This window comes from Phalacrocorax carbo, chromosome 5 (genome assembly GCF_963921805.1).
Source record: "Phalacrocorax carbo chromosome 5, bPhaCar2.1, whole genome shotgun sequence".
Lineage (NCBI taxonomy): Eukaryota > Metazoa > Chordata > Aves > Suliformes > Phalacrocoracidae > Phalacrocorax > Phalacrocorax carbo.
The window spans coordinates 32,612,690-32,631,971 of record NC_087517.1 but is presented as its reverse complement, the minus strand read 5'-3'; the positions used below and the strand labels follow the sequence as shown (position 1 = coordinate 32,631,971).

The 19,282-nt window shown below is 41.6% G+C and overlaps 1 protein-coding gene across 4 annotated transcripts; it reads left to right on the top strand.

The window, feature by feature from the left end:
- Positions 1-6,065: 6,065 nt before the first annotated feature.
- Positions 6,066-18,547, top strand: COQ10B (coenzyme Q10B). Of its 4 annotated transcripts, none has more exons than XM_064451946.1 (6): positions 6,071-6,290; positions 6,831-6,909; positions 10,121-10,267; positions 11,732-11,924; positions 14,478-14,579; positions 17,591-18,547. In XM_064451946.1, exons 3-6 carry the CDS (start codon positions 10,146-10,148, stop codon positions 17,756-17,758), a joined length of 585 nt encoding a protein of 194 aa, XP_064308016.1. In that variant the 5' UTR covers positions 6,071-6,290; positions 6,831-6,909; positions 10,121-10,145; the 3' UTR covers positions 17,759-18,547. The 4 variants fall into 4 exon arrangements, with proteins under 4 accessions (XP_064308015.1, XP_064308016.1, XP_064308018.1 ...); XM_064451948.1 differs by lacking the exon at positions 6,831-6,909 and adding an exon at positions 7,567-7,669 and having other exon boundaries at positions 6,175-6,290; XM_064451945.1 differs by lacking the exon at positions 6,831-6,909 and having other exon boundaries at positions 6,066-6,290.
- The last annotated feature ends 735 nt before the right edge of the window (positions 18,548-19,282 follow it).

Below are 19,282 nucleotides of genomic sequence, written 5' to 3'. Positions count from 1 at the left end.
CTAAAATTGGCAGATGTCACCAAACTGGTCAAAACCACTAGCAGGTAGAAGAAGGAATTCTTATAGTGATCCATACCAGAAACACTCTTAAGATCAAGGAGGTGAACTTAATAACAGAAAGCAAAAAATACTACATATTGGAATTTGAAGTCAAGTATATGAATTCAAAATAGCCAAAATTATCAGAAAGCGATCACATGCTGATAGCAAATCAAAGCTAAATGTCTACCAGTTGCAACATGCTGCTGCAGAGGAAGTAAATCTATGCCATTAAATTTGGCATTGCATATAAAACCTGGAAAGCAATAATTTCGCTTTACTTGGCACAACCAAAGCCACTGATGGAGTACATGATGGTGGAGCTCATGTCGGGACTCTGCAATTCAACAAAGACATGGGCAAACTCATCACTGAGTTTCTAGGTGAAACTATGATATGATCTATACCATGCATGATATATATCATACAATATGGTCTATGGTGAATCTAGGATGAGATTCATCATCCGAGAAGAGAGCAGGAGGAATGATCAGAATTTACGAAACATGACCTAGGTGGGAGTGTACACAGAAATTGTTTAGCTGTTCGGCAATAACTGTCCTTATGCAGCTTCCGCATTTCACTGGGAAACTATAAACTTTTTTTCCCAGTCCTGCTGATGTAATATATACATTTCAACATCGCTGTCTACAGTATACATCATAAGTGAATGGGATTGATTCTGTCTACACGCGAAGCCCTGGAAACTCTCCCGTAAAGTCAAGTGTTGTGAATGAGCTAATTTTTTATTCTCTCAACTTTTAGTACTAGTGAGCACAGACCTAAGTAAAACACCAGGGCTGGCCACACAACCTCAGTTCGAAGTCCATGATTGCTTAACCATACAACACATCAATGGTATTTCATAGCACAGCGTAATTTGTAATCTTATATAGCTTATTTACTCTTGTGCTGTTTTATTGTACACCTGCAAAGTTTCTAATCTCCTCAGAAGCCTTTGCAACAAGCAAAGTTGAGTCAACTTGAAAATTTCTGGTAAGGTAAAATGTATAAATTATTTGCAAAAAGGGTGATAAATGCATGATGGTAAAACTGGTATTTACTACTCACCAATTGTTCCCCTTACGAAAGTTGGTAGTTCACATTATGGCTTTTTGAGGATTGTCTTAAAGAGAATAAAGCCAAGGTTGTGTTTGTGTGAATATGTATGTTGATCGATCAAGTGATCTATACATCTGTCTGTCTTTGCTGTGTATTACTTACCATGCAGAAGTTTGCTGAACGGTTCTGCTTGTAATATTTTGTGTAACTGCATGTATACAAATGTTCCTAAGAGTGACTGTCATTTGAAGGTGCAGAGGGTCTTCTGGTTCTTCACTTAGTGTTATTAAATTCACATTCTGCATTTCTAGGAGGATGCACATGAACAAACCCATAGGCCACAGGAGGATATATTTACTGAGCTGCCCAGGGACATGTGAGGGTAAGGTCGAGGCAGACAGTAACTCCCTATTGCAAGAATTTAATGCATGTAACTATTTTAAGTAAATGTCACATGCTCGGGTTCACTATGAAGATCAATTTGCAGTAAGTTTCTCTTGCTTCTTCAGCCTGACTTCCAAATTATGTCAGGCAGAACAGTTGCAATATTGCATTTCCTCTGTTATTAAACAGAACTGAGCTCAGGGGTTGCGATCCCAAGAAATACTTTAAATAGTGGTTTTGGAATATGGCATTTCCCACATAAAAGTGAGTTCTGTGTTGTGAGAGCAAACAGGAATTGTGCTGTGACAAATCAATGAGGAAACTGGTTTCTGCCTGTGCCTCTTCCCCCACACCCTAGCCAAATTCTGTATGCTGCCCCAGGTTCTTATGTCTGTCTGTCTAAGCCCTGAACAGGTACTTTTGCCTCCTGATCAGTATCACAAAACTTCCACAGGATATGGGCAGGGTAGTAACTTAGTGGTTTACCAGTGCCATTCCGGCTGCCTAGGTTCCCATCCCTTTCCCCCACATACACAGGTACATACACTTCATGGAGATTCCTGTATGGATTGGAAGCAGGTTGGATTTAAAACCCCATAAGCTTTGCAGGTCTGGAGTCATACCTAAGTTACAGACCCGTGAGGTCCTGCTTTATGTAACAGGTTCAGGTCCAATTTCATGGCCAGCTTAAGCTATCAGTAGCTGGCACTGCTGCCAAAAAAAGTATCCAGCTGCTTTGCCTGTCCTTGATTGACCCCATCTATTGTGCCAGTAAAAATTTCTGGCACTGGTTTGCTCAAAGAAGTCATGCTTCTGATGACACCCTCCTGCTGATTCTTTCAAAAAGAACATTTTATTTCTATTCTTTTTTTTTTCCCCACACCCAACACTGTACGGAATTGCACAATAAGCTCACATTAGGCAAAAAGCCACAAACCTGGTCTGAACTCCCAGTCCCCAGTCTACCCCAGGTCTATGCTTGGCTTCCTGTGCCAGGAACAGTTTGCTGACGTTTATGTGTCCATTAAAGATAAGGGCAAAAATCCTTACCTCAGAGAGACGAAATAGTTAACAACAACATCTATGTTTCAGGTCCAGAGAAACTTCAAGTTTCTCATACAATATAAGCAAGAAAAATACAACATGAAATAAAATCCCTCCCAGTCCCATTTTTGCTTCTGATGTCAAGAAGTAGTAAGGTAAAAAGGATCCTTTTTCTCACTGAAAAGACAATGAGTTAAAAAAACACACTTTGGATTATAAACTTCTTGGAGTGGTTTGAACAACCCTCCTGCCTTTGTCTACAACTGCTTATAAGGACAGGTTGAGGAACATGAATGAAAGGGGATGGGGCAGTCATCCATGCCCCTAATGCACTGTGGGGTCCCCTGGCAGGACGGGGGATCCTTTTGCAGGGTTTATCCCAGGAGGAACCAGGCTTCAGGCCCACAGAGGGTCTATGTCACAGCTGGCACAGCACCCCTAGGCTGGGTAAGGACAGTGCCAGCCCCGTGGAGAAGCAAAAGATACAGCCCTGCTCGAGCAGCGATCCTCCCCCAGCCTGTCAGAAGCTGAGGATGGTGTCTAGGTGGTGTAGCACAGACCTTGTTCTTCCGCAGCAGTGAAATCAATACAGCCTGAATTGTTTTAGAAGAGGGGACAGGGTATGAACAGAGCAGCTGGATTTCAAAACTGGCTATAAATGAGTATGGATTGAGGTTTCAACCTCTTTTGGATTTACAGGCCCACCAAAATCTTTCAAAGGTGTAACAAGTCTGAACCTTGGCACAACAGGTTTACAGGCAAATACTGTAATTATTGTCATGCCAGCAACACCCAGTTCACTAGTGCTATATGAAACATAAGAAAAATCTCTTGATTTCATATTGTAGCTTCTGATTAATCCACTTAAGTGTAAAACAGTAAATCTGCCCTTAATTCCGAGGTGCATCATTTGCAGATCACGTAACTAGCGACTTAATCATCACCTATGCTCGTAGATCATCTCTTCCAGCCTAAATGTATGGTTGTGAGACTTTCCGATTTTGAGACATTTCAATGGCAAGTATTATTCAAAACTTGTTTATAAATAGGAATACAATGGCTTTATTTTTGCTTTACTCAGCATTTCTTTGGCTGCCAGAGGAACATACTAAACTAGCTGCCCTATTCAGTCATCTGTAGGAACACAGCAGAATGTATTGCATAAAAAATCGCCTACTTTTAAACAGGGATATGCTTCCCTCATCTAAGATTGACTCTGTCTCTCTGACCACTTAAAAGGGTCCTTAAAAATCTTAGATGTCTCTAAAACATTATAAAACTCATAATTAGATTTAAGCTGAATCTTTCCTCATGATGGTGGTATTACAAAAATAGCATTTAGAAAAATAAAATCTTTTTGATCAAGAAGTGTGGTTCTTTCTGGTGCATGAGAAATGTCTTGCATCTCTCTGGTGTTAAATATGAATTTGGGCCCCTCCTCCTGTAAAAGTTAGTAAATGCAAATCTCTTTTCCAACAGCAGGTATCAAGCAAGGTATAATGGCTGTTATTTCTGTATTTCTGAGCCCACCAAAAACAAAGCAAAAAACCTAGGAGTTCCCTCACACATCCATCATCTTGTGCTTCTCAACACTTGATCCTTCAGTTATTCTAAATGCTAAAAGACATCAAACTCACAAAAAGGCAGTTCCTGATCCACAGAAGCAAGGTGGTACAGCAGATACAGAAAACACTCCCATAGCAAACACAGATGCCAGCAACTAAAAGCAGCTCTAATGGAAGTGGCAAAACATGCAGATGAGATTAGTAATAAGGATTTGGGCTTTTTTGCACTTCTGGCTTTGCTATTTTTCTTCTGCATTGGAGAACACGGGTTTTTACATGTTTTTGTTTTTCACCAAGTTCAATATGAAGAACATGCTACAGGACAGTCTATCTGAAAAACACCTTACCCTGATATGATAAAGTAAGAGTTATCCAAATTGGTCATGTTCTTGTTTAATAATGAGTGGTTTTGCTAATGGCAAGGCCAATAAGATAATTATAAGGAGGACTTTTCTGAAGAGGTTGTATATTCAGACTTACGGAGTTTGAACTGTTATTTTCTCCAGAAATCTTCTCCCTTTCCATACTTTAACTAAAACAGTTTAATTCACATTGCACATAAATTCTAGTTTCACTTAATCAGGTGGGAATGGGTTCAACAGATAGAATTGTAGAATCATTAAGGTTGGACAAGACCTCAAAGATCAAGTCCAGCCACCAACCCAACACTACCATGTCTCCTAAACCATGCCCTGAAGTGCCATGTCTACATGTTTTTTGAACACCTCCAGGGATGGTGACTCCACCACCTCTCTGGGCACCCTGTTCCAATGCCTGACCACTTTTTCAGTAAAGAAATTTTTCTGAATATCCAATCTAAACCACCCCTGATGCAGCTTGAGGCCATTTCCTCTCATTCTATCACTAGTGACCTGGGAAAAGAGACCAACACCCACCTCACTACAACCTCCTTTCAGGTAGCTGCAGAGAGCAATGTCTCCCCTCAGCCTCCTCTTCTCTAGGCTAAACAACCCCAATTCTCTCAGCCGCTCCTCATAAGACTTGTTCTACAGACCCCTCACCAGCTTTGCTGCCCTTCCCTGGGCATGCTCCAGCAACTCAGTGTCCTTTGTTGACAATGTACCAGAGCTGCTTTTCTAGTGTGATACAGCCCAGACACATTTTCAAGTTAAGAATGTGTAAATACTATGAAGTATTATGTCTCAGTTCAGGATTCCCAGACAAAAGCTGAATAGTCCAACAGGTACAAAAACCCCCCACTATTTTATGGAAATAGGTTTTGCAGACTTACTTTTAAACAATTTCTGTGTAATGTGATATTACATATAACATGAAATGTACAATGAGAGAAATTATGTTTAAATAGCAGCCTTTTGCAGGACAGTTGTAAAACACTTTTGTTGAAGGAAGCTGTAATTCAAAGGTGAGTTATGAGAAAGCATAAGCAACAATACGAGTTTTTTGTTTCAATCTGTAGTAAAATGATGCTCTGTGCCTATAGCCAGGTCTACGGAGGTAGTGGTAGGTTTGAACAACGTCGATCGCCCAAACCCTCCACCTGCAGCGAGCAGAGGCAGGCTAAGGACCGGGCCGCCACGCCTCCGCGTCAGCCGTCCTCCGTAGAGGGGAGGGGAGGGAGGGTCAGCGGACGCCCCTCACGGTGCGGCGCGGGAAGGCCCGGCCGCCGCTCGGCCGGGCACCGGAGGGGACCTCCTCGGCTACCCCCGCGGTGGGGGGGGCGGGGGAAGGGCGCGGAACGGAGGAGGGAAGGGAGAGAGGCCTGTCACGGGTGGCGAGGGAAGGAAGGGGCCTGGCCGCCCTTCAGCCGGTACAGGCCCACGAGGCGCTGCGGGGTGGGGTGGGGGGGAACAAGGGACAGGCACCCCGCGCGCACAAGCCCAATTATAGCCGGGCGCGGGGCTCGCTCCTCGCCGGGCCAATCAGGCGCCGGGCCCCTCCCCCATCCCCCCCCCCGCGCGAGCCCGCGCTGTCCCGTGACGGCGAGCGCCCCCGCCGACCCCCGCGCGGCGATAGGCGGTTGGGCCGAGCCGCGGGGGCGCGGCTCACTGGCGGTGGCCGTTAGGCAGCGCGCGGGGACGGGTGGGGCAGCCGGCGAGGAGCGGGGCCCGAGATGGCGCGGAGCGGCCGCGCGCTGGGCAGGGTGTTAGCCGGGGGGCTGCCCGCTGCCGGACTGCCCGCCGCCGCTCCCCCGCCGCCGCGCCCTGCTGCTGCCAGGTACGGGGGGTGAGGCGGGGTGAGCGCGGGGGTGCCGTGCCGTGGGCCTCGCCACGGGCCCCGCTGCGCCTCCTCCCGCCGCCGTGGCGGGTGCCGTGCCGTGGCCCCGCCGCCGAGCGGTCCCGCTGTAGCCCCGGAGCACCGCGGTCTGGGCCTGGGGGTGGGGCGGGGCCCCAGAGGAGTGCGGTCCCTCAGTACGCTCTAGAGTGAGCGCTCCTGGACGCCCTACCGCCGGCGGGAGCGGGGCCCCGGAGAGGCCGGCGGGTTTGTGGAAGGGAGAGTGAAGGTGTCCCCGGGCCCCCTCCCGCGGGGGCGGCTAGAGGTGCCCTCAGCCTGGGTGGCTATTGGCTTCCTTTAGCGCAGCCAGTGCCCGGGGAAGAACAAACGATTTTCACTTTATAAACTTGCCTCTTCTTTGCTTGGGTCAGCCACGTAACTTTGAGCAATCCATAAAAAGCAGTGAAAAACTGAGTAAAACGCCCAAATGTTTTCCACTTCGGATAATGCAACAAGTTTCCGTATCCCCTAATCGCATGTAAGGCTGGCTGGAACAGCTTGAAAAACAAAATATGCTTTGGGAGAAGAGCTGATCTTGTAACTAGAAGAAAAAAACAAGCAGGTGAGAGAGGGTGTAACTTGAAAATCTTGAAAAAGGAGGAAAAAAGGTTCACCTGTTACTACTATTATGGCAGTGCTGCTGTGTGTCTTTGTTAAATGCAAAGTCTTAACTGCTGTCCTCAGTGAGACTGAAAAACTGTAATAGAGTTTTGTTCATGATGTAAAATTTCAGTCAGTCTTTTGACAAAATTATCACTGTACAGCTTTATAATATGTCATTTTACTTGGACGATATTTCTTACCATATATCCTTTGTGTTTTAGTCTTTAGGATGTGTTTGCAATAGTTCAGTCCTGGTAAACAAAATTGTTATTTTTAAAATAATATATTAGAGTCATGAACCGAGAGCAAAATCGACTACTGGGAAGGGTGTGCGGTATAAGGAAACTCATTAAGTAACTGGTTGCAACTGAAGTTTGAAAATGTTTCTAGTGTAAGCTGCGAGAATCTTGGCAGCTGGTTTTAAGCAAGTGCAAGCTGAATCTAAAACGGCGCTGCATTATTTGTAGTGTTGAAGCTGGGCTTACAGCCTTTTCACGTTTTGCGGTTGTCATCGGTGTACGTTCCGTACCTGTTGTCAGCTGAGCGGACTTCTTACTGTGTTGAGTAGCAGAATTCAAGGACTGTGGTGGTAAATTAGTCTCTTGTGCTTATTCAGATTGAGATGCTAATGAGGACGCTTGTCGGCAACTGTCATGTTTGGGGATGTGAACAACTGTTGACAAAGAATTTGGATGAGATCAACCCGTGTCTCACAGGCTGTAAGATGGCCATCAGATATCGTGAACCTCGTGGAAGTAACAGTTGGGATAACAGTAGACACAATTGCCCTGGCATGCTCTTACTGCTAATTTCAGGCTTTATAGTCACGAGTTTGAGATCTTTTCTTTTTTTCCCCGCCCCCAAAATATGTTACTCTTTCAGCTTAGAAAATTTTGTAGCTATTAAAAATAGTCACTGAATCAAGATCACTTATGTATGTATACCACACACCAGTAAATGCTTCCTTTCCAGGTCACGGAGGTCAGGTGATACAGTGATCAGTGCCCAGATGTTTAGAGAGAAAGCAGCGAGTGGCAGGAATTGTAAGATGCCAGTAAGAGCAGTATGACTGGATACAGCTGTATTACCGACAGAGGATAAATACAGAGGCGGTGGGTGTGTCTGAATTCTAGTATGGACTTGGCTTTTCTTTTGTGGCCTTGATCAGGTTCACAGAAACACGCATGATAGTCCACTGAAATCTGTGCTTTTGCGCTTTCTTGAGGAGGTATGGTTTCCGGAACTGGGTCGCAGCCCAGCACATTCTCATAGCATCTGTTTTTCTTCAGATAAAATCCTGAGAGATATGAATTCCCACCATGTTTGTTAGTATTATAACCTCTCTTAACCTTGCCTTCCTTGAACGGCAATATAATTGTGAAAAGGACATTGGCTTACAGTAGCTAAAGGATTATTTGTAGAAGTCGTTTTTCAGCCTTGTAGCTGAAACAAGTCTAGATAAAACTGCACAAAACAATATACTGGCATAGCGTTACAGTAAAAAAAAATACAAAAAAAAAAAAACCCTGGCAAGTAGTTTGTACTGTGTACTCTATGTAGCCCCGGATGGAGAAAGTAATTTAAATTAGCTCTCCAGGATGAGGTCTGGTCCAAACATTTGAACAATTTCTATGAATCTGGTTGATGCAGCTACAATGTTACTGGCACCCTTGCAGCATTTCTGTCGAAGCAATGCTTTTCCCTAACAGTCTTGTCCAGTCTGTGTGGAAAAAACCTCAGATTATGTCCCTGTCCCATGAGATACAGTTGGAAACATTTGCAGAGCTTGTTGTCTAAAGACTTTTAAAGTTGACCTGTTCATTCTTAATTTTGACACCATGTTTCTGTACCATCTTAAGTAATTCCTTTTTCAACTGCAGTGATTATGATCTGTGTTGTCAGTCATCTTGCTTCATATCAGTTATTGCTTTTTTTAAAAAAGTCTGTATTGATTGCTTCTAATCAGCTGCTGCTGATGGTTATTTTCCTCTAAACTCAATACCAATTTACTTGCCCGTCTCCCAATACAGTGACCATATAAGCTAATGTGGTTACTCGCGGGTTATTACTGTGTTTCTTTAGAATTCAAAGTTCTGTTGATTTTTAAAGAACATGTTAATTGTAATTCTTTAAAATTGGTAACTGTAATTTGCTAGACTACTTTGGTGGTTAGTAAAAAATGCATCTATCTGTTCATTGTGTTTAAAAAAAAAACAAACCAACCCTCCAAAACAACCGTACTAACCACCAGACAAGCCTAATGCTAATTGGGGAAGGTTGGTTCCATTTTTGACTATGTGAATCAGGAAGTACAGTCCTGATTGTTAAATTAGAGAAAGGACAGTAAAAGAGCTAGGTTGCTCTTTAGCTTATGTTTGTAGAACCACTGACAGCAAATAGTGGCGTTTTTAACTTCCTGGTGCCAAAAGTCAGAGCTTTTGAGGTAGCATTTTTTGTCTTAACTGACTTGATCTTGGCAAAATCAATAATTTAGCAGAACAGACATATTAATCACAATGAATATTTGTTAGATTTTAGTGTAGATGTTCACAAACAGAGAACACTGAGGTGCAATCTTAGAATTACTAGCATTTTTAAAGGTAACAAGTTTTATTTATGAAAATGCTGCGTCCAAGGTTTTGCATAGTATTTCCTGAAGGAAACTCTGAAAGCTGGGTAAACAATGCACTTTCTGAAAGGACTTTCAAAATGAAACTGTCCTTTGAAGAGGAGGGATGGCAGCAGAGGGATTATAGCAGAGTTCAGCTCTGTATCTCCAAGTTGAAAACCTTTTTTGCATATTATGAAAGGGTGAAGTATTGCAGACTATGTCTTGATTTTGCTACTAAGAAAGCCTGTTCTGCAAATTAAGTGCATATGAGGCTTGTATAAGAACTCGGGCTGCCATGAAGTGGATGTTTAATGAGGGCCTTTGTATTTTACTCTGCCAGTTACTTTTCTCGTGACTGAGGGCTATTTTTAGTTTCTCCTAAGGGGGTGGGGGAAAAGTGCCCCTTGGGTTTTAACAGTTTGTGTACTGTTACAAGCCTTTGTTTTTTCCATCTGAATCTGACATTTTCTGGTATGTTATGCAACAGATTGTTTGTCTCACCTGAATGTGTTATTTGTTTTGCTGACACAAAACATCTAAAGCATTTTCACTGTTTCAGGCACTTGGCTTCTTGTGGTATTCTGATGACCAGAATTTCTCCATTGCAAGTACCTGTAATGAGCCATACCTTTTCAAGAACTTTCTTCAACATTGCTGCTCCACTAGTAAATAAAAGAAAAGAATATTCTGAAAGAAGAATTATAGGGTTTGTATAGAAGTGTGGAAAGAGACTTTATATGCTTCTTGATTTTGTGTTTGCTGTGATTAATCTAAAATGCTACAAGTTCAAAGATTGACCATCCATGAGGACAGATGCCCCTATGACTCTGCCCAATTGGAGACTAGGAAGGAGTTTTGACTTTCAGAATTTGTAGAGATCAGGCTTTTCCAGTCTGAAATTGAGTATAAAAAAATGTAGGAACACAAAACCCTTGCCTCATAGAAAGAAATAGCAGAAATAACCTTTCTATTCCATGACAAAACAAAAGCAACCCTGAAAGGGAAGAATAGACAATTAATTTCATCTGGTGAAATGGGATTAAACCAACAGGTGTGAAAACTGTCTGTTCCCTTCTGTCCCAAATATGTGCTAACATCTGTACTTACATTCTGTTGTACTTCTCACTTCTCAAGGTTTTTTTCTTTCTTTAAAAGAAGGACAATAATTAGTTGTGTGATGAAGGAACTTAGGCACATAGAGAAAGATTTTTGAAATCCTATTTGCCTTAAAGCTAGTGGGAAAATTCCAGTTAATTTAATGAGACTGGGATCTGCCCCGGTCTCTGGTCCACAATAGAATGAACTATTTGTTTATTAGCATAACTTTTTTGACTATGCTTAACATTCATTTATGTAACCATTCTTCATCTGCAACAGATTTTGCATAGCTGCTTAAAAAGAGCCTTTGACCAATAGGACTCACTGTTGAGTACTGTTCAACATATGCTTCATTTTAAACACAGCTGGAATTAAGTATGTGCTTCAATTCTTTTCTCAGTCAGAACTAAAAATTAAAAGCCATAGCTATGTAATCCTTTGCCACGTTACAGTAGAATCAACTAAAGTGTTGCCATCATATTCTTTCATCTGATTTCAGTATCCTGCTTGAGCAGGGGGATTGGACCAGATGACCTCCTGAGGTCCCTTCCACCCTTCTGTGGTGTTTTTTCATTGCATGTATTTTTTTAATTAAGCTTTTTTATTTGGTCCAATATAAGGAAAGTAGTTTTCCTCTGTTTAAACCTTAGGAAATAAAGTACTTCAGTTTTGATATACCTCTTCTTGGTAGCCATGAAGCGTGGATTCCTTATGTGGAATGTCTAAGATCTACCTAAATGAAGACACAGCTGTGCTGGAAAAACTATATTTTTCCATTTGAAGTGTACGTGTATTTACCTGATAGTGCAGAAAGTTGCAGACACCAGGTTCGCTGTTCACTAACGTTACTGCTGGATGATGTGTGGTGTTTTGCATCTTTATGCAAAGACTTTTACCAGTTTATTAGGTTTTTTTTCCTCTTTTTAATTTCCAAAAACAGTGGTAGGGTTTTCAGGTGACTGTATGTTCACCTTCCAAACTGCCTATGCCATTTAGACCATCTTTGAAACTTCTAAATACTGAATTTGAAGTTAAAATACCATGTAACTAATGTTCATATTTCTGATTCCAGGTATTCTATGCAGGAAATGTATGAAGTTGTTGCTGTTGTGGAGAATTACAAACTATTTGTTCCTTGGTGTAAAAAGTCAGATATATTATCGAAGCGCTCTGGCTACTGCAAAGCACAGCTAGAAATAGGATTCCCTCCTGTAGTAGAGAGGTATACATCGGTTATTACCCTGGTGAGACCACATTTAGTTAAGGTAACTTTTTTTTTTTCCCTTAGCCATAACTTTCTGTAACTTCTGTTTGTTGAAATTCAAATAATTTGCTGGTGCTTCAAAACAAAATTGATGCTGGAAGTGCTAAGCATGGCTCAAAACTTGTGTTGCTTTTGGATAAAGACTCAGGTCAACTGGGGAGAATTTGAATGTGCTTTTAAACCTGCCAGATGGTGGGGGAGGGAATTTCCTTTTGCTGGAGAAACTAACAGCCATTAATGAAGGTATACAATTTTTGTTTGGTTTTGTTACAACTTTGTCCAAGCCTCTCTAAATGCAAAATTAATACTGACTTAAAAGTTATCTTTGGCAACTGCAGCTTCTGATGCCTTAGCAAAATTGATATCCATCATTACTTTTCCTCTGACAATTTTAACAAGCTAATATGAGAAGTCTAAAACTTCAGTGTAGGATCTGCTGAAGTGCTTGTTATTCAGTGTATTTATGAGAAGATAGAAGAGTGGATTTAAAGTCCAGTTTTTAGAATTAATTTGTTCAAAAAAGAATCAGTTGTATTTTTCCTCCTTTCAGCTTTTGAAGAGCAATAATTAAAAGAAAAATGTCAAAAGAAAAATGTCAAAAGAGAAATTTTAAATGACCTCTGGATCTTCTAACTAGTTTGTCTTATATGTTCAAAGCCAATTTGTTTAGGAACAGCCCAGAACAGATTCCTTAGAGCAAAACTGCCTCCCTTCATGTGGCAATCTTGACTATTTTTTTGGAATAACTAGTGGAATCACAACAGTTGATTGCTGTTCAAGATAATTGTTTGGGTATCCTATCTCACTATTTTTTTCTAGGCTTCCTCTTAAGAGACACTGGTCAGGACAGAAACTGGGTTTCTTAAGTACAGGGGAGACATGAATTGGAAAGGGAATAGGCAAAGTGCCTTTACTGATTCTGGAAAGGAAGAAAAACTTTCTCCCTTTATTAAGAAAGTTGAAGAGCTACAATGGAAAACCTGCATTTTACATGCTAGCTGCTTTCCCTTTCTACTCTTCACTGACAAGACTTGCTTCTTCCTTTCACATAGCTGTCAGATTGGCTTACCAACTCTTTTACATCTAATTCACTTGAAAGAGGATTTCTTGTCCCAGAAAAGATCATGAAAGCAGTGAGGAGAACTATTTCTTTAGATTTCTTCCTCCTAGACTTATTAACATTTTATCTGCTGGGATTATTTTTCTTATATGAACATAACGTAAACTTCTAACTGTGGAACTTTTCTAGAGAAGTGACTGTGTATTTGGACTACTTCACTGTCCTCAGAAATAACTGTGGGCAAAGGCATCTTCATTGGTGGTCTAGCGTAGCAGGTTACTGGTGGCGACAAAATGAGCACAGATTTGTTGCTCACAGCAGCAGTGCTTGAGCAATGGAAAAATCAGAATGGCAGCAGCAGCTCTTGCTGCAGAGAAAAGCACGGAGTGAGTTTGCTACTTATAAGGTTGGGAGCAAAGGGGACGCGCTGGCAGTTTTCCCATTCTTCCCACCCTTTCGGCAGCAGTAGGAAAAGCAAGCCCAGCTCTTCATGTCTAATCTTCCCTCTACTCGTCCCCTTCCTGTTGTAGAAGTAGCAAGACACTACATCTCATTCCTGGGCAGAAACATGTAGGTGTATTTATGCTGCTGATTTGTCTTGGAGATGGCTTACCTTATCACTGAGCTTATCACAGAGCTGCTTGTGGTAACAGTAAGACCTGTAAAAAAGGAGTTAAAAAACAGTTACAGAAATTCTCTCTAGAAATTCCAAGACAACTGACATTATGTATTTGGATGATTTTGAAGTATGTCTCTTTCAATCTTTTTCTACTATAAATATAGCCACAGAAAATTAGCTGTACGTACTAAAAGCAAAATGAGTGAAAATAAGGACCTTATTGTCATGAAAGCTATGAAGCCAACAACTGCAAATAGTTTATTGTTTTAAAGCAGGACTGTATGCAAGCACCCCTGAAATGTTAGTTAAATACGGCTTGCTGGTAACTAAAAGCCGATGTAGAAGGGGATGATGAACTTGAGTGTATAGTCTCACTGACTTCATGGTAGCTCTTGATGACAATTGTATCTTGGTACAGATGTTTAGAGTTTGTCTTCAGTCAGGTTTGTTTTGATGCTAAGCATTCCTATAGCCCAAGACTACCAGCCTATATATCAGCATATAAAACATTCTGTATGTGTCATGAAAAATAAACCAAAACCAACAAAACCCAGCAAATATCCCTATCCTTTGCTTAAAACAGCGTTCAAATTCTGGTATATAGCATTAGCATTTTGGTGCTCTATACATCACGCTAGAGATCTGTTTTATGACTCTCAACACAAAAACTTTGCCTCTCCCTTAAAAGGGATTCAATTACTTTGCTGTAAATGACACTGTGCAAATAGGATCTTATGCTGGCTGTACTCTAAGCATAATTTTAACTGTGCCGTGACCTTCAATGTCTAACAAAATGCAAATGCAAACTTGAGTACTACCGATTCGTCACATCTGTGAAGCCTAATCGTAACTTGACTTTTTAAACTTTCTTTTAGGCATCCTGCACAGATGGAAGACTATTTAATCACTTGGAAACAGTGTGGCGTTTCAGCCCAGGTATCCCTGGTTATCCAAGGACATGTACATTGGATTTTTCAGTAAGTAGTGTAATTAAGACTACCACATGCTTGGAACAGGGCATAGAAACAGTATCTTCAACTGTGGTTTTTGGTTTGTTTGGGTTTTGTTTTTTTTTTTTTTAATGGCTGGTACTAATTTTCTTGAGGAAAACACATGCACAGAAAACAAGTTAGTTTTAGTTACTACTATCAAAAAAAATTTTGCAAACTTTACCGTACGGAAACCACTACAGTGTCCTTTAGAGTCAGCGATCTTCTGTGAGGTGTCTGCCTGTCATGAAACAGTCTGGGGATTGGTATCTCTCACCATACAATTCTAAACATGCCGAAGTTTTTAGGCAGTCAAATACAGAGGGACAAATACTAAACATAGGTTGTAGAGTAATTAAAGGAAATAACAGACTAAGTGCTCTTTGTTCCAGAAAGTAGGTATTCTCCCATCTGTCCTATTTGGCCTGCACTTTGGTCAGTTTAATTTCCTGCTTTCCAATTTTAATCTTTCCTGTATTTTAAGTCTTACTCCTTCCTTAATAATACAGGTATAATAGATCTTTGCTGTCTTTCTCCCCTATGACGGGATATGACTGCAGCTCAAGATTATTGCTCTTAAAATCCAGTATCTGATTTAGCCTATTACCCCTAGACAAGTTCTTTTCCACTCAAGTTATTGCTTTTCCATCTTATCTATTTAGTCTGTCATCACATTTTTCATACATTTTATAGTGTTAAGAGTGGTTGTTGCACATAACTAAGCTGGGGTTCATGAAAGGCTACAGAAGTACACAGAAATGGTTTGATCCTGCTGCCATCTACTGGAATACTCTGCTTTAAAAAATATCTTCTGTAAATAGGAAAAAGAGCTTTCTGGAGTATTTGTAAACTAGCACGTTATCTCACTGGGTTAATAGCTTTCAACTTATTGCTGTAATGTACTTCATACAGTTCAACAGTAAATTTTTTTTGAGTAGGCACTAAAATACATTTCTCATGGGATTTGCCAACAATGTTTACTCGTGGTATTTGAATTTCTCCAGGCATATAAGTGCCACTTCCTGCTACTGACCAGTACATAAACTAGCTTTAACCCAAGCGATGCATCAGTTGGGAAAACTTGAATTAAGCAAGTGTTTAAACTCTATAATCTAAATACTGAGTTTGTGAGGAAAACGTCCCACCTACCCCCTTGCTCCCCCCATACCAAAGCCACCTTTTGACATTTCAAGACAAGAACTTCAGTTAAAGGGAGTGAAAGCTGGGCTCAAAATGGCCGTTGTCACTTTCCTGGGGAAATGGTATCGATATTTCTTACTGACTGACTCCATTTTGAGGTAGCAGAAGCAAAGAGAGCCAGCTGAGCAGGGGCTGCCTTGCAAGGGCAAGTCCTTAAGGACTCCAACCCTTGCAGGTCACTGACCTGCTGCGTTACTTGCCTCAGGGCCCCTGCAGATAGGGATGGTAAGCATTTCACACCAAACTCCTCAAAACATACTGTGTGATTACAAACACTTATGAGAGAAAACTTTGATTTCAGGAATGCTTGTTTGCTTTAGGAAATGTCATTTGTGTTTTGGGTTATTCTGGTTCCCACAGGCTACTGCATCACTGTGTTGCCAGCCTGATGCCAGGAGACATACACAGCAATGCAGGGAACTTTCTGAGTTTGGTTTCAGTTCTTAAACAATTCAGTATATAGATTGAAGCACAACACCATTTTTACCATCTGCAAACTTTGTAGATGTACACCATACCTTAAGTTTTTATACACTTCTGAACATGATGCAAAACTCATTAACCCCGCTCTGCAGAACTCCACATGCTCTGCATGCCAACTCCCAGACTTTCAAAAGGCACGTTAATTTTACTGATGCTTGAGATCAAGCACACGTAAATGAAGCTACACCTGGCTTACAGGCCAAGTAGTTTAATTACTTCTGTGCTACTGTTTCGCAGTTAGTATGTGTTACACACGTGGCTTGAAAGAAGCTGCATTTTCTCAGTTTGGCATTTAATCTCAATCCAAAAGGCATGCTACAGCAGGAGTGATAAAATCACAGAAGAGCAACCGGTTTCTTTTCCTGAAAATCCTGTAATCATTTTGGGAAGCTGTGTTTTCCAAAACAACATGATTCCATAGCCTTAGGGAAATGTTATTCAGCTAGACCAAAGGCTGGCACAGCACAAAAGCATAACTGAAGGCTATTTACCCGAAGTGACCATTTCTTTTGAGGGTGGGGAAAGCAGACTCCTGTGCCCCTGCCATGACTGTTAACTACTACAGTAGCTTCAGTTTAACTGTGAGATTCAGTAGCTGAAAGAAAATATAGCAGTTCAGTTCTGAGGGCTGTGGTAGGAGGCCTGCAGGCTTGGTACAGAGCACTCTGATGCTGACTGCCTGTGTCAGGACAGTGGAGCTTGGGAGCAGGAGGTGCTCAGGTAGGAGATGTGGCACACACAAGCAAAGTCGTAGCTTTAGTCAGCAAATTGCTCATTTGAACATCCCATAACTAGAGCTACCAAGATGGAAAGACTGATGTAAAATGTTGGTATTTAATAGGTAACTATTTTGAGCTGCTTTTATATGCCTCTGGGGTTTGCTCCAGCCTACCTGTAAGTTTGCTCTCTTGCCATGTGGGATTTTCTCCAGATGACTCTTGTCCCTAAGTGAATTCTGCATGCTGAGTAACTAAGTTATTGTTTGTCAGTAGTTTTTTCATTATTCTGAATCTTCTGTTCTGTGATGCATCATTTATTAAATACAGTAGGGTTAGTTTAGATACATGGAAGTGATTACTCAGAGTTGAACAAAATTATTCTTCTAATTGAAAAGCCTAGGGAGACAGTTCTCTGACCAAGGAGTGAGGCTTTTCTTCAGACACACACTCGCCATAGCTCAGTTGTGGCTGTTCTTTATACCACAGCTTACTTGCAGACTAACTGGAGATTCTTTATTAAAGTTGTCTACTTGTAGCAGCATTTTAGCACTAACAGTAGATACAGGAAAACCAACTCTTCCCTATTTTCTTAAACAGGTTTCTTTTGAATTTCGTTCACTTCTACACTCAAAACTTGCTACGCTATTTTTTGATGAAGTGGTAAAGCAGATGGTAGCTGCCTTTGAAAGAAGAGCATCCAAACTCCACGGCCCAGAAACAAGCATACCTCGGGAGCTGATGTTTCATGAAGTTCATCACACGTAAAATGGAAAATTGTAACAACCTCCATTACAAACTTGTTTGTACACTTCATTTATGCAAGAGGTGCCATGCTCCTCCTTCGGGGCATCTATTTCCTATCTAAGCTTTGTGTGTGATTTTGTACTGTACAAAACACACCTGTTCTGCTGGACGTTATAGATAACGTGCACGCTGCCATCAAGTGCAACTTCAGGGTTATCAGTAACTGACAATTGGCAGCTACTGTAACACAATGTATCTCAGGCTGCCGTTATTAAATTGCCAGACGGTTTGAGTAGTCACAGGGTAAGTTCTGCCTTATCAAAGCTTATGTGTTTTTTTCAGCATTGTAACATATTAACTCAAGTTTAAGTTATTAGTAGCGTGAATGTAACTTAACAGCATCGGCCAGCTCTGGCCAAGTGAAGGGAAATGGACATTCTAGCTTTAGGGAGTATGGAACAGTGCGTCAGGCGTGGCCTAGCAGGTGCTTTTAATCCAAATGAATGACAAGGGCGAGTTGGGGCCTCTGGCTGCTGTTGAGTTCTGACCAGCAGCTGCAATAAAAAAAAACCAACACAGCCTGAACACTCTGGAGTTTTCAGAAATGAAACCTAAGGGGTGCAGGGAACACAAGGCATGCTGTAATTCGAGTGCAGCAGTTTCAGTGACAGCCTGTGGTTCTGGGCTGCAGGCAGTGGGGGACGTGCAGTACTGCTGGCAGGCTGACCTTGCCTCCCTGCCCCCTCGCACTGCTGCGCCCTGCACTTCGGTTTGGGTGGATGCCTCTCATTTTGTGCACATGGGTCCCCATTCCAACACAAATTTAAACCAAGTAAATAAATGTTACCTCTTTGAGAACTAGGGCACAGATGCACGACATCCTGTACCGCAGTGCTGCCTGCCCTGCGAGGAGTGAACAAGATGTACACTAAGTGGAGGACATGTTGTCATTAAAAACATATAACAGCACTGAACCTTAGGTCTTAGGGATCTCTTTCAGTACTGTGCTACTGTTTATTAGTTCATTATGATGGTACCAGCCCTCTTGATAGAACTATTGAAAAAATTCAATTCCTTATGTTAATATTCTCTTTTCAGTCACTGAAGGAATGTAAGTAAGTAGGTTTGAACAGATTTTAAATCCTGTCCATACTCTGCCTTGCAGCACCTGTTTACCTTACTGAAATTAGGTAAAGGTGTTAGAGCTGGTCCTTTCTCCTAAGTGCCCACAATCCACAAGGATACTACAGAATAGTGCATTAAATGACATAGGGAAGATATGTTTGAGGCCAAAGACAGCCCCTGAAGCAGTTTCAGACCCTTTAGATGCTTTTCCAGAAAGAGGAACTAAGATTTCACACATCCCATGGACAAAGGGCAGTTCTTATGGAAGTCAGGAAGCTGCAGAAAGTGACAGCTGGCGTAAGAGCTGTTTTAGAGCACTGAGAAATTGTAAAATTATTTTGTTTGATGAGACAATTAGAGGAAAACACAAGTTTGGGAACACCATTGTTCTGAAGTCTGGAAAGCAGAAAAGCCTGTGCA

What these genes read in the sequence shown, in the direction of transcription:
- COQ10B (XM_064451945.1), top strand. Translation starts at nt 6,187, where the DNA reads ATGGCGCGGAGCGGCCGCGCGCTGGGCAGGGTGTTAGCCGGGGGGCTG. An exon ending in TGAGACCACATTTAGTTAAG is followed by an intron (nt 11,925 to 14,477) that starts GTAACTTTTTTT and finishes ACTTTCTTTTAG; the next exon opens with GCATCCTGCACAGATGGAAG. An exon ending in CATGTACATTGGATTTTTCA is followed by an intron (nt 14,580 to 17,590) that starts GTAAGTAGTGTA and finishes TTTCTTAAACAG; the next exon opens with GTTTCTTTTGAATTTCGTTC.